We start from the raw sequence: 14,432 nt of genomic DNA, 5'->3' as shown, positions 1-14,432 counted from the left end.
GATATGAAGATTATTTAATTTGTGGTTGTCCACATCATCTTCTCTTTTCTTATTATTCATAAGCAGCTTATTAGAATGATATTAAGAGGGTATTAGCCTTAATAATGAAAGCTGTTAATGTGTAAATGTTGAAATTACAGTTGCATTAAGTTATATGGAAGTTTTCAAATTTATTAAAATATTTTAGAGATTAACATTTTATAGAATTTCTCAATAGGGGAATAGTTTCTTCAGAAAATGTTCTGTTATATATTTTTATCGTAGAAATAGCTGTTTTATATCTAGTCACAATGTTTGTTTTACTTTGTTTTAAAAAAAATAGGATTCATTTGAGTTCCATGTGTTTAAAAGAAAAAGTTAAAGCCCCAATATTTTAAAAAATGCCAAACGGATTTCTCACATTTGGCCAACAATATTAAATTAAATTCTAAAACCTGCACTATCTTCCAGAATCAACAACATTTCGGGGGAAAAATTCATTCCACTTCTAGAATTTCATTACTATAAGTGCTCAGTTCTTGGTTTGCTAGATGAAGTGAAATCAAAATTGGTTGTTTGGAACATCAAATACGGGAGCAAAGAATCTGTGGAATTATTGCTGGAAGACTGGCATGTAAGCTGCTTTATTTCATGTCTCAGACAACTGTTCTCCATGGTGCTGGATTTGCATTTTTCCTTAGCACAATTTCCCTTACCTTTTCAGGTTTTGAGATGAGTTTTCTTGGTAGCTTTCATTAGCTTAAACATTGCCTTGAGAAAAGAATTACCGGTAGTCGAATAACAGGCATTGGGAAGAGTAAGAAAGAGAAAACATTATTTAGCACAACAGAGGAGATTGAATTAACCGGACTAAGTTACATAATAGAGAAAGTTTCAATGTTCAATGTTATTTCCTTTAAAAAAATTCCTACTTTCACTTACTGGACATCTTGTTTAATATTTTTTCCCACTCAGATTTATGGTTTTAGTCAAAAATTAAATTTTTCTTCGAACATTTTAATCTTAGCCTTTCAAGTTTTAAGAGTGGGAAAAGCAGTGTGTTTTGTCTTGAGGCTTTCTGGGGAAGGGGCTTTAGCTCTTGCAATTTATAGGGAAAAAATTTTGCAAATGATTTAAATGTGTGTGTTTATTTGGTGAATTAACACTAAAGCAGACTGGCCATGTCACTTCTACAGTTAGGCCTTATTATCCTTCTTTCTGTTACTCTGTCTTTTTTTTTTTTTTTGGCCTCACTGTGTGGCTTGCAGGATCTTAGTTCCTCGATCAGGGATTGAACCTGGAGCCACAGCAGTGAAAGCACTGACTCCTAACCACTGGACCGCCAGGGAATTCTCTGTTTCTCTGTTTTTGGAATGAGGGCCAAAAAGAAAAACCCAAGATTGTAAACTTTAGTGTAAAAATTGGAAAAACATGATGAAGAAAGATTTATTTACAATTTATGATTTAAATACTGTACTAGATTTTGAATATTTTAATTTCTTTTTCCTACCTTGATTTTTCATTTTTCCATTTAAATAATCATACTATTGGCACATAAGTGTACAATGAGTTTTTAATTAGCTGTCTATTTTTCCATAGATTTTACTAGCTTAAGGCACATAATAACTTCATTAATAGTGTTTCTCAAGAGTTTTTGTGTGATGGATTGTATCTATTTATAACATACTCAACATACCTAATAAAAATTATTCAATATTAATAGAGGCATATGAGATAAGAGAAACTGATATAAATTAAGCAATATTAATAAATATGTGTGGTAGGAGTTGTTGAAATTGCTATAAATACTTGCCTTTTCTCATGAGAGGAAAACCATTTTAGAACTATGTCACTGCATTAAGATAAGCTGTCAGGTCTCATACCTATATCTTGCTTACGTCTCTTAGACCTTAACTATCTCTCTTCATGAACTACTCTTCTTTTCCTACCCAAATATGTAGTATTAAAACTGTAAAGAAATTTTGGTGCCTAAGTGCTTCATCAATGTGTATATGTCTCTATCTGGATTTCTTGACAAATTTTTAAAAATAAAAACTGTCAATATGTTTTATTTTCATTTTTTTCCCCAGAAATTTATTGAAGAAAAAGAGTTCTTAGCTCAACTTGAAACCTCTTTTCAAAAATGTGAAGAAATTCATAAGAATTTGGGTAAAGCTATACAATTACTTTTTGATGGAATGACCATCACTTAAAAATAGCATTTCATTTGTTTTGCTTTCTTTATGTACCTTAATGTTTTAGAAATTGGTTTTACATATGTGTTGTCTTTAGAAAATCTTGCATCCACTTTTAATACTGTTAGTGTACATATTTATTTCACCACTGTCAATTAGTATGCAAGTATTTTTCTTAGCAGTATTATTCTATTAATGAAAAACTGTTTTCTAAATTGCTTTCTTGTTTTGTTAACCTTATAGCTGGAGAATATCCAAATATTAGTAAACAATATACAATGGTGGAATATCATTTTTGCATGTATAGAAAAAATATATATAATGTGAAGTCCAGTCTACAAAAAGTTCTGGCATGTTGGACAATTTATGTGGAAAAGCTTCGTTTACTAAAGGCTTGTTTTGAGGAAACAAAGAAGGAACAGATGAAAGAGGTATTTTCAGTCTAATGGCACCTGCTCAATTTTACTTTTTTTCATTTTATTTGGAGACTCTTGTTTTCAATCCAAAAATGAGAGGCCAGGAACAAGTAAGCATGACTGTCGGAAAAATCCTCCAAAGTTTTGGAAAGAGTTTAGTTTCTTTCTCATATAATTGCTAAAAGGAATTTTTCTCTTTGTTACAGGTTTTACACATATGTGCGTGCGTGCACACACACACACACACACACACAGCTTTATTGGGGTATAACTTACATATACAGTATAGCTTTTGGAAGATATATTCCTAAGTTCCTTGGAAGGGAAATAAAAGATGTGGAGTAGTAGATAGCTTATAGATACATTTAAAATAAATGAATGTTTTAGAAAGTTTTTTTTTTCCATTTGGGTGCATACCTTTCAGTTCTAAAACCTTTCTGACTTTCTGGATGAGGAAAAACAAAATAGCTTACTTATGTAGAGAACTATAGAAGAAATTTTGGAGTAATTCACTGTTGTTTTTATTTGCTATTTATGTAATAACCTGAAAGTAGTTTTTCTTTCTTTCATTTGTTTTCCTCTGTTGTAAATAAATGTAGACAGCCTCTCAGATTAAACATTTTCCAAATAGAAGCTAAAGTTACTTAACAGAAAACAGGCTGTTCATATGAAAGTAAAGTTTCTGATAAGTATATGAGTACAAAAAGAATATTTGAGTGAATCATTATTTCTTCCTGTCACCTCTGTTGATACCAGAATTTCACATCTTTGGCTTTCAATAGCTCTTCTGTCTTTAGAGTTCTTTTATTAAAATTCACATTTCTCTGAGGAAATAGCACTTTAAGCCTTAGAGTTTCCAAACTCTGTGCTGAGGTGACCTGAGTTGCCAAAAAGAACTCTCAAAGTAATTTAAAATTTGAGGGAGACAAAGAAACATCTGTCTGCTGGACACCACACAAATTACTACTAAGTTGTTTGGACCTGACTACTTAACAGTGAGAAATGTTAGATAATTCTTCTAGCCTAGGGAATCCATGAAAAAATTACTGAGACATTAAGGGGGCCATGAACTGAAAAAGTCTGAGAACCTTTGCTGTAAGCTCATTAGCCACTTAGAAAGATAGAAGATCAGATGCTTCCTGAAAGTCCGGGACCAAGAGTGATAACAGGCAGCCAGCGCCTGCCAGTTAGTGATCAGGGATGAAGCGCTCAACCAACAGGGAGAGTCAAAGTCTCTGCAAAAACCTCATGCTCACTTTTTTTTTAAACTTATTTATTTTATTTTATTTTTAGCTGCATTGGGTCTTCGTTGCTGCACGTGAGCTTTCTCTAGTTGCGGCAAGCAGGGGCTACTCTTCGTTGTGGTGTACCGGCTTCTCACTGTGGTGGCTTCTCATTGCGGAGCACGGGCTCTAGGCGTGCAGGCTTCAGTAGTTGTGATACGTGGGCTCAGTAGTTGTGGAGCACGGGCTTAGTTGCTTCGTGGCATGTGGGATCTTCCTGGACCAGGACTCGAACCCATGTCCCCTGACAGGGACCCATCTGGAAGGCAGATTCTTAACCACTGCGCCACCAGGGAAGCCCCCTCACACTCACTTTTGCTTTACAGTCAACCTTGGTGAAGATCTATTATAAATAATGAAAAGACAAATAGTATGTCATTAAAATATTACATTGATTATATGTTTTGTAGGTTCCCTTTGAGACACTGTCCCAGTGGAATCTAGAACATACTACTTTAAATGAAGTGGGAAATTTCTTAATTCAAGTCAGCAATGATGAAGTTGGATCATCTATTTCTAAAGAACTGAGGAGGCTGAATAAAAGATGGAGAAAGTTTATTACAAAAACTCAGCTTGTAAGTTTTTTTTTTGGTAACAGCTTCATTGAGGTATAATTTCCATACATACAATTCACTCATTTAATCTGCATAACTCAGTGGTTTTCAGTTGAAATATTTAGAGTTGTGCAGCCATCACCATGATCAATTTTAGAACATTTTCATCACCTCATAAAGAAACTTTTACTCATTACCAGTCACTCTTCATTTTCTCCCAATGTCCCCAGCTCTAAAGATTTCCCTCTTCTGGATATTTCACATAAATGGAGTCATATAATACGTAGTCTTTTGTTTCTGGCTTTTTTCACTTAGTGTAATGTTTTCAAAGTTCATTCATTTTGTAACGTATCAGTACTTCATTCCTTTTTATTGGCAAATAATAATCCATTGTATGGATATGCCACATTTTATTTATTGATCAACTGATGAACATTTGGCTTCTTTCCACTTTTTTGACTATTATGAATAATGCTGATATAACCATTCATGTACATGTTTTATGCGTGGATATACAGCATACAGGTTTCTGGTTGAAATTCATTTACCATTAAAGAATAAGGTTAAGCATTTTTGCCTACTAGATTTCAAGGTCCTTGAGAACATACACTAAGCTTTATTTATCTTTATATTTAGTATAGTGCTTCATGGAAGCCTACCTTTAATAAATAATTTTTTGAACTTGAATTATTAAATTATTCTATTTCTTATTCATAACAATTTGAGACTGAGGTGTTGTATGGGAAATTTTATAACGTTGTTACTAACTGATAAATCCGAAAAATATATTGAATATATTATGTCATTTATTGCTTTTAGTCATATATCTTAGCATAAAAATATAAACATTATATTTCACGACATTAATTTTTTATAGGAAGTGAACCTGCCCCTTATAAAAAAGCAAGATGAGCCCTTTCTTGACAATTCTGGAAATATTCACCTATCTAAAGAAGAGAACCTAACTGCTGATTTTTCAACAGATATGTCAATAGAACTTCCTGAAAATCACAGTCAGAATATTATGGTAAATAGTCATACTTTATGTATTTCATTTGTATATAGAAATAATTTAACTTTGCTGTTTTTCTTTTGAAAAAACCATATTGTTGAAACAGTGGTAAATGGGATCATTAGATAACATTTAAAGTATGGTCATCTTCCAATAAAATGCCTAAGTGGGTCCCTCACAGAGTGGTCTTCAGTATTAAAGCCCTGGGTGTCTCACTCACTGGGGAGTTTGCAGACACACAGAAGCAGTCATGACTTTTAAGCTGTGGAAATGGAGTTGATATTTTCTTCAGATTGCTTCTGACTAGTGTTCAGAAATTGTCCAGCTTTAGGCTAGCCCCTGGCCTATGCCTTGCTTCGTTTCTGTAAAATGGAGGGAAATAAAATCTTTATTTCTTGCTTTTTTGGGTAATTCAGAGGATGACTTTAGATTATAGATAAGAATATGGAAAAGAAATGACAACAAAAAAATCATACACGTGTAAGGTGTAACACCTATGATTTTGGAAGTGTGCCTCCTTCAGAATAGTAACTTATGTAGTTTTAAAGAAAGTAATTTTTAACTGGCTTTAGCCAGTTGCCATGATGGAGTGCCCATGTTTTCCCACCGTGAAAAGACATAATCATAGAAGATCTTGAAAAATCTGAATTTGTGCAATATGCTTTTAGAATAGAAGAATATAGAATATTTTTCTCATACATTTAAAATATGATCTGATTAAAAACAACTTTAAGAATGTGTCTGTCATGTAAAGCTGTAGCATATCAACCTGTAGCATATTGAGAGATTATTAATGGGAAAAGGCTTAATATTGTTGAAATTTGATTCTGATGTTTCACAACTACTATTGCTAATAGCTGTATTTAATTAAATTGTATACAAGTTTTAGAAATGTGTTTATAGAGTCAATACCCTAATTTTCTAAGCTCTAATCTTCTTATCTGTAAAATGGAGATAATAGTAACTGATAGGGATGATATCATCCTTAAGAAAATTTTTGTGAGCAAATCTTTTAATTTTTAAAGTGACATATGCTTAGATAACTAATGAGAACATACTGTATAGCACAAGGAACTCTACACTTAATGCACTGTGGTGACCTAAATGGGAAGGAAATCCAAAAAAGAGGGGATATATGTATATGTATAACTGATTCATTTTGCTGTACAGCAGAAACTAACACAACATTGTAAAGCAACTATACTCTGATAAAAATTAATAAAAAAATAATAAAGCTATATATGCTATCATAAAGTACTGTTATCATTGTCCAAACAGTAGATCTTAAATCATTAAAATATGTTGACTTAGCACTTGTTTTTATTTTTTAATTTGTTTTGGCATGATAGTTTAGTATGCATTTTAACTAAACTTTATAAAGATAATATTAAAACATAGAGTTTAAAAAACAGCCATTGTTTTTGAGATTTTCATTGTTCAATTAATTCACTATAGGGATATAACTTTTTTAAATTGAAAATTATAATGTAAATGGTACCATTTTCATAGTGATAATTTTGAATGTTGTAGGCTGGGGAAGAACATGAAAAAGAAAATGAAGAATTTACAGGGACACTGAAAGTGGCTGAAGAGGTTGAAAGACTGATAGGACAAGTGAAAATCTGGGAGGTGGAAACCACATCTGTTTTGGATCTTCTGAGACAGCAAGGTGATGTAGATACCTCAGTGGAAGAATCTTTGCAGGTATGAGTGGAAAAAGTATTAAAAAGACAGCTTTTATGGTTGTAGGCTTATGTATTAAGATAAAAAGTTTTAAAGGAAACAGTAATAAGACTACTGTTAGAATTTTCTTTGTTGGGGTTTTTAAAAAATGGCGTGGAATCTCAACCCTGGATCATTTGCTGTGATTTTGCTTGAAGACAGAGGATAGATTTGAAGACTAATAATACCTTAGGATTTTAAATTCTTGAACTAATTTTCCCAGCTACAGGATGGAGATTAAAATATTCTCTTGTATCAGAGGGCAATGAGATGAGTAAGTGAGTTCAGTCTCCTATAGCTCAGTGCAGTGCGAATGTAAGAGATTATACAACCTATGCTTTGAAAGATCAACCCCATATTAAGCTTTCCCTTCCTTAACTGATGCAGGGTGAGGATGAATGTTGTTAAAACTCTGTTCTGTCTTTAATCTCAGGCAGTGGACTCATTGAAAGGCAGTGAGGCAACAGTGTATTTTAATATCGCTCAGTTCTCCCTGGAAAGAAGTTACAGTTGAGGTTTTACTGAGTTCCAGCTCAGCTATAAAATTTATAGAGCATGACATAAGTTACAACCAGATGGAAAGTTCTTGGGATAAAGGAACATTTGTATAATTCTTTTAAATCTACGTTTCTGAAAGGTGTATATGTAGAATTTTGTGTTTATAAGAGTAATACTTTTTATTGCTTTGAAAATATTATATAAGCTTACCTGTGCCATCTGCCAGTGCTTTTCTAATTTTATTTTTGTATTTATTTATTTGCTGTATCTGGAATTTATTTTAGTGAAATAAATGAGTAAGAAATGAGAAATTCAATGTTTAAAAAATATTTCAAAGCTATAACAATGATCCCTGTTATAAACAGTGAAAATACAAACAAGCTGGAATATACTTCCATTAAAAAGAAATTAAGTAGATCTTTGTTGGATCAAGATATATTGTAAAGTAAGAAATGCAAGTTGCTGAACAGTATTGGTGATGTGATCCTTTTAGTATTTTTAAAAACAGTTGCTTTTTTAAACTTTATGCATTTATATCTATAGAAAAATATCTGTAAGCATATACAAATAGCTAACTCTGTGTATCTTGATCCTGCATTATGCCCAGCTCTTAGTACATTTCCTGGTACCTAGTAGATATAAAGTAAATATTTTTAAAATGAATGTGTGAATGATTGATTGAATGACAGTTAAGGGAAGGATGGGGGAGAAGAGGAACTTTTTCTTTATGTGCTGAATACCTCTCCATTCTTTGAGTTTTTTACAGGAGGTTTTGTTACTTTTATGATTCAAAATAGAAAAATTTGAAGTTACAAATGAACGTGCTAACTTTAGAACATTTAAATAATGTATAAAAGTGTAAAGAGGAGAATAAAAATCACCATAGTTCCACTGCTCTAAGATAAATAAGATCAACATTTACATAGTTGATATCACACAATATAATTTCTATTTTATCATACCCATGCCACCTCTGAGTTGTAATTAAAATTTTTTTTTGTTAATTTGATAACTGAAAAGTGGTAACTCATTATTTTAATTTGTACTTATTTGATTGCATGTAAGATTGAACTGTCTTTCATATATTCATTAGCCATTTGTTTCTGGAATTATATCTGTTTTTGTATTTTCTGAATTATCTTTGGGATCTTAGTATTTTTCTTACTGAATTTATAAGCTCTCTGAAGCAGGACCCATTTTCATTTGTGTGGCAAATATTTTTACGAAGTTGTTGACTTTTAAGTTGTTTATTTCACATAGAAAATTTTTGTATTTATTTAGTCATCTCTGTCTCTTATGCCTAAAAAGGCCCTCCACACCCAGGGAGCAGATCCATTTTCATGGATAATTTCTTCTTTTCTAGCTTCATATTTTATATATAATTTTCTAATTCATCTGAAATTTATTTTTGGTGTGTTGTATAAAGCATAGTTCTAAAAAGATGTTTTCCAATAGCCATGTTCTCCAGTAACATTTATTGAACTCCCTTCTGACTGATTAGACTTACAACAATTTCTTTTTAAGGTTTATTACTACTCTCTCAACTTATTTTCTCTCTATTGGCATTGTATTTCTTCTAGTCTTTATTTTATTGAAATGCTTAGTATATAAAAAAATCTATAAAAGACTGTTGCTCAGAATCTGATTATATTAATATAAAATTTCAAAATGAATGTTTAAAATAACATTTTTTAGACTATAAATTTGCCTCATTTTGGATTAATAGTTAACTTTTTATGATTTCCTGATGAGATTGTTAGGGTTAATGTTTAACATAATCAGAATATTTATATTTAAATAAGAATATTTATTTAGAATTAATTATTAGAATTAATAAATTCTAGAATTATTTTATATTATTTAGAATATATATATTATTATATATAATATATATAGAATTATATATAGAATATATAGAATATATATAGAATTATTTTATATTATTATTTATATTATTTAGAATTATTTCTAATTCTAAATTAGAAATAATAAATAATAAATATTAGAATTAATTCTAATATTATTAGAATTATTAAGAATATAAATATAAGAATATTTATAATCAGAATATTTAAGTGATATTTAAGTGATCTCACTTTAATTTGTTTTAATAGCATCTTATTGCCAAAGGCTCTATGTATGAAGAGCTTGTGTCTAGAACTGAAGACACTTTACAAATGGATGTGCAAAATGTTTCAAGCCAGGAGTCTCTTCAGCATGTGATCACAGCTGGGCTTCAGGCAAAGATTCAAGAAGCTAAAGAGAAAGTCCAGGTCTCTCTTTAATATTCCTTATTTAGTGAATTTAGTCTTTAAAACTGAGTGGTCAGTGAGAGGGCAGGGAAGAGGGGGAGGGATTGCCTTGTAGTTTGGAAATGTTTTGTAAAATATTAATTTTGCCTTATATTTTATTTCTTTATTATTTAGAGCATGTTGGAAAAATCAAGATAATAAATAGGATGTTTTTATGTCTAGTGGGAAAATATGAGTTGCTACTCAAAGAAAATATTTATTAACTTACGAGTTTTCTAAGAAGTTGGGAATTTTCTGTCATCACAGATCAATATGGTAAAATTAGTAGCAGTGTTGAAGAACTCAACTGATGTTTCCCCAGACCTGGATGTCAGGCTGAAGGTGGAAGACTCACAGAAGGAACTTGAATCATACATTACAAGGGCTGAACAATTACTTGGCCAAAGAGAGAGCCAGAGAGGACTAATTTCAAAATACAAGGTGCGTCTCTTTGAACCATCAAATGTAGGACATTTATCATTAGTAGATATAAATCTACCTCATTTGAAATCAAGATGTTTCCATCACTGTAATTATAACAAAGTTATTATAACTTTAAAAAATTTCCAAGTTTTATACATTGTTCCCCAGAAACTCTTAAAAATAAAAATTCAAACGAAGATTTTTTTTTAATTCACATTTTACTGTATGAATGAACTCCGTGGTATAGTGTAAAAAGCACGGCTGACTTCTATGACGTTGAGCAAGAATCTTAATTTCTCTGGCTTTTTTAATCAAATAAAATGGACATAATAATTCTAGTCCTATCCAGCTGCCAATAAATGAAAATAAGGTATGTGAAGAAACTTTGAGTGGTTAAAATTCCTCAAATGTAAAATAAAGCCTTTATTATTAAAATGCTTTGGTAAAAGCTACTTATGAACATATGCTTATCAGCAGTTAAAGATCCAATAGTGTTTTGTATGGAGACAGTTTTAGGTTGACTTTTCATGGTCTGATAGGCAGCTTAAGATGTTTCGAAATCAAGAGGTACAAACTACTGCATATAAAATAAATAAGCTCCAAGGATATATTGTACAGCACAGAAAATAAAGCTATTATTTTATAACTTTAAATGGAGCGTAATCCATAAAAGCATCAAATCATCATGTTGTACACCTGAAATTAATATAATATTGTAAATCAATTATACTTTAAAAAAAAAGATGTGTCCAAAGCAGACTCACTATTAACTAACACTGGAGGTACTTGGGGATATGAAATAAGAGTAAAACAAGGTCTCTACCCTTGGAGGTTGGACAGGTAGAGAAATATGTGTTCTTTCCTTCATTCATTTATTCAGCATTTAACAAGTGTATTGAACATTTAAAATGAGCTAGGCATTTTGGGGGAGATAAAGATGAAGTAAATCCAGAACAGTAACAGACTAACAGACATAGAAAACAAACTATGGTTACCAAAGGGGATAGTGGTGGGGTATGGGGGGGAGATAAATTGGGAATTTGGGATTAACATATACACATTAAGTATATATAAAAATAGATAATCAACAAGGTCCTATTGTATAGCACAGGGAATTCTACTCAATATCTTGTAATAACCTATAATGGAAAAGAATCTGAAAAAGAATATATATATATATATATATATATATATATATATGTATATTACTTTGCTGTTCACTTGAAACTAACACAGCATTGTAAATTTCCTTCAATTTAAAAAAAAAAGATGAAGTAAATCAATACTGCCAGCACTACTGTGCACAGTTTTTTCAGGAAAAGGAGCTCCTACAGGAGCCTCTCCATTCTCCTTGTGGTCTCCTTCTCTTGTCTGGGCTCAACCCTCTTCTGGCTTTCTGGACTGTTAACCGTATTGGACCCTAATATCAGGTATTTCAGCATTGCTTTTCCCACAGCCATCTTATGGCTGCTTGCACCTTGCCAGCCACCAGCTTTGACCAATTCCCACTGTCTTTTTTCCTCTCTTTTACTCCCATATGCTGAGAGTGCTGAACTAAACTTAAGAGTCAGTTGTTCTTTTAAGTAATCCCTAGGCTGAATTTCAAAAGGACAGATATGGTCAGCTGAGGAAAGAGGGAAGAAAAAGAAAAAGCAGAGGCCACAGTCCCATCCACTACCAGAGAGAGGAGTTACAGTGTCAGTTTTTGCACCATTTTCCTCTCCCTGACCATCTTCCTTTTGGAATCTGAGGCCAGGGATTTCCACCCTTTTGTCTCTGGCATTTAGTGAAGTAGATCCATTTTCACAGCAGAAGCAGAATCCCTGCCCTGCCAGGTATTGCCCTGAGACCCCCTGGGACTCCTGGGACACATGGGTGGTAGGAGCCCCCTTCCTGCACACAGGGCTAGCATGTCTTCCCTGGCCGTAAATCTAGCAATCCTCACAGAGGCTTTGGAGGAGGTTCCTGGGGGCTCAGGTTGTACCTTTTCTGCAGGAGACCCATAATAAATATGTAATAAGTATATGAATGACTTCCCACCCTGCTTAATTGCCTTCTCCCCCAGAATTACTTTCATCTTCTTGTCTCTTATAGATTTTTCTGCCCTTTCACAGACCCCAGACTACTTTTGTTCTGTCATTTGATAGTTACCTAAGCCAGGTTCTGTCCTTATGGAGTATTGCCAGGTAATATTCTATAAGAGTAGGTAAGTGTGAAGTAAGGGACGAACACATTCCTGGGAAGGCAGATCCCATCCCCATCTCCTGCTGCTCCTTCCCTGGGATGGGACTGCGATTATGGTTGGCCCTGGGCAAAACTTTGAAGTCCATGATAAGGGGATGTTGCCTCCTCACAGTATAAAATGCTTATGTACAATATTAAATATTTGCTATCTTAACCCTACTATAAATTGTGTCTTATTGCAACACTGATCTCTAATACAAGCTGGTATACTCTTAATTTTGTATTACTTATGAAGTGTGGTCATGTGCTCAATACTTAAGAATTTTAGAGGATACTTTGCCAGTGGCTCATAATAAGCCTTCCAGTAAGCCTTTTAAATATTTATCAAAGGGGTACCAAAAACCATGCTGCGTATCTTAAGGAAGTCTTTATCCTGGCCTCAAATGTGTAACTACATTTGAATAATGAATATTTTGCAATTCTTTTCAAAAGAATTCAAGGGATACAAAAGGGAGATCAACCTCAATCTACCAAGAGAAGTCTCCCCTAAATCTTCAAATAGTCTTCATGGAGTCCTTTCCTGGTTCTACATGTTAAAGACTCTAAAATTCTACCTGTTAAATTAGCTTTGAGGACGTGGCAGTAGAATAAGGCTTTCATGTTCTTGTTTGTGGTTTTATTTTTAGGAAGCACTAATAATTTTTAATACTAAAAGTCTGGCCAAGTATTTGAAAGCTGTTGAAGAATTGAAAAATAATGTAGCTGAGGATGTAAAGCTGTCTTTGGAAGAAAAGAGTAGAGATATCTGTGCCAAGTGGGAGGTAAGAACATGCATATGTGTCTGGAGCTTATGCTTATAGATCTGACCCTGGACTTGTTTGTTATCAGAGTCATCTTTGGTGGTCCCTTGTCTGCCCCGTATCACGGAGGGCTGATCACTGTAGGCTGTGGTTCTCAGGCCCGGCATCAGCTGGCTTCTGTCTGTGTTCATCCAGTGACAGCAGTGTTTGGAGATTAAAGGGTGATTGGAAGGTGGAAGAGTCCAATGGCTTTCTTTCCCTTTCTCTCTTGCACAGTGCCTCTGGCAGCTGTGTCTCCCCCTGGCTGCAGGTTCCATGGATCCAGCTTCTGATGGGTGATCATTCTGCCTGGGCTCTGCTGAAGCCTCCAGCCTAGGGTGGTAGCAGCTTTCTTCCGATGCTAATCTCTGGATTACCTTACTGTCCCCTCTTTGGCTTTCATCTCTTATAATCGATTCCCTGCATTTAATTCCCTCTGAGTTAAATATTTAATGTTTTCTGGTTTCCTGGTTGGATCCTGACTAAGACAACTTATTGACACATATAAACATATAGAGTTTCACAGAAAATAGGTATAGGCTTTGGTGGCTGACAGACCTGGATCCAGCAGCTATGACCTTGGGCAAGTTGCTTAACTACTGGGAGCTTCAGTGATAAGATGGGAATAATTCCACCTACTTGGCAGGATTGTTGCAAGGATTTATATAAAGCACCTACCACAGAGATTGTGTTTAGTAAGCGGTACTTAATATTAAGTGTGTGCATGTGTGTGTGTGAATATATGGAGAGAGAGAGAGAATAAGGTAATATAATTGAATATCTACTGTTAAAGGCCTTCTTAAAACACATTTAAAAAAAAATTTATTTATTTGTTTGTTTGTTTTATTTTTGGCCGTGTTGGGTCTTCATTGTGGTGCATGGGCTTCTCGTTGTCGTGGCTTCTCTTGTTGCAGAGCACGGGCTCCAGGCGCGTGGGCTTCAGTAGTTGTGGCACATGGGCTCAGTAGTTGTGGCCACGGGCTTAGCTGCTCTGCGGCACGTGGGATCCTCCCAGACCAGGGCTCGAACCCTTGTC

The 14,432-nt window shown here is 33.6% G+C and overlaps 1 protein-coding gene across 3 annotated transcripts in view; it reads left to right on the top strand.

The window, feature by feature from the left end:
* Positions 1–14,432, top strand: part of SYNE2 (spectrin repeat containing nuclear envelope protein 2) — a 277,599-nt gene that overhangs the window by 56,060 nt on the left and 207,107 nt on the right. For all 3 annotated transcript variants that reach the window (XM_007460064.1, XM_007460063.1, XM_007460062.1), the window contains exons 13-21: positions 451–613; positions 2,070–2,148; positions 2,418–2,605; positions 4,284–4,448; positions 5,305–5,454; positions 6,970–7,143; positions 9,774–9,932; positions 10,218–10,391; positions 13,244–13,378. In XM_007460064.1, coding sequence (XP_007460126.1) covers positions 451–613; positions 2,070–2,148; positions 2,418–2,605; positions 4,284–4,448; positions 5,305–5,454; positions 6,970–7,143; positions 9,774–9,932; positions 10,218–10,391; positions 13,244–13,378 — 1,387 coding nt within the window. The remainder of the gene's footprint in view (positions 1–450; positions 614–2,069; positions 2,149–2,417; positions 2,606–4,283; positions 4,449–5,304; positions 5,455–6,969; positions 7,144–9,773; positions 9,933–10,217; positions 10,392–13,243; positions 13,379–14,432) is intronic.

The sequence above is a fragment of the Lipotes vexillifer genome, unplaced genomic scaffold, assembly GCF_000442215.2.
Source record: "Lipotes vexillifer unplaced genomic scaffold, Lipotes_vexillifer_v1.1 scaffold672, whole genome shotgun sequence".
Lineage (NCBI taxonomy): Eukaryota > Metazoa > Chordata > Mammalia > Artiodactyla > Lipotidae > Lipotes > Lipotes vexillifer.
This window is presented reverse-complemented; position numbering and strand designations above follow the sequence as displayed.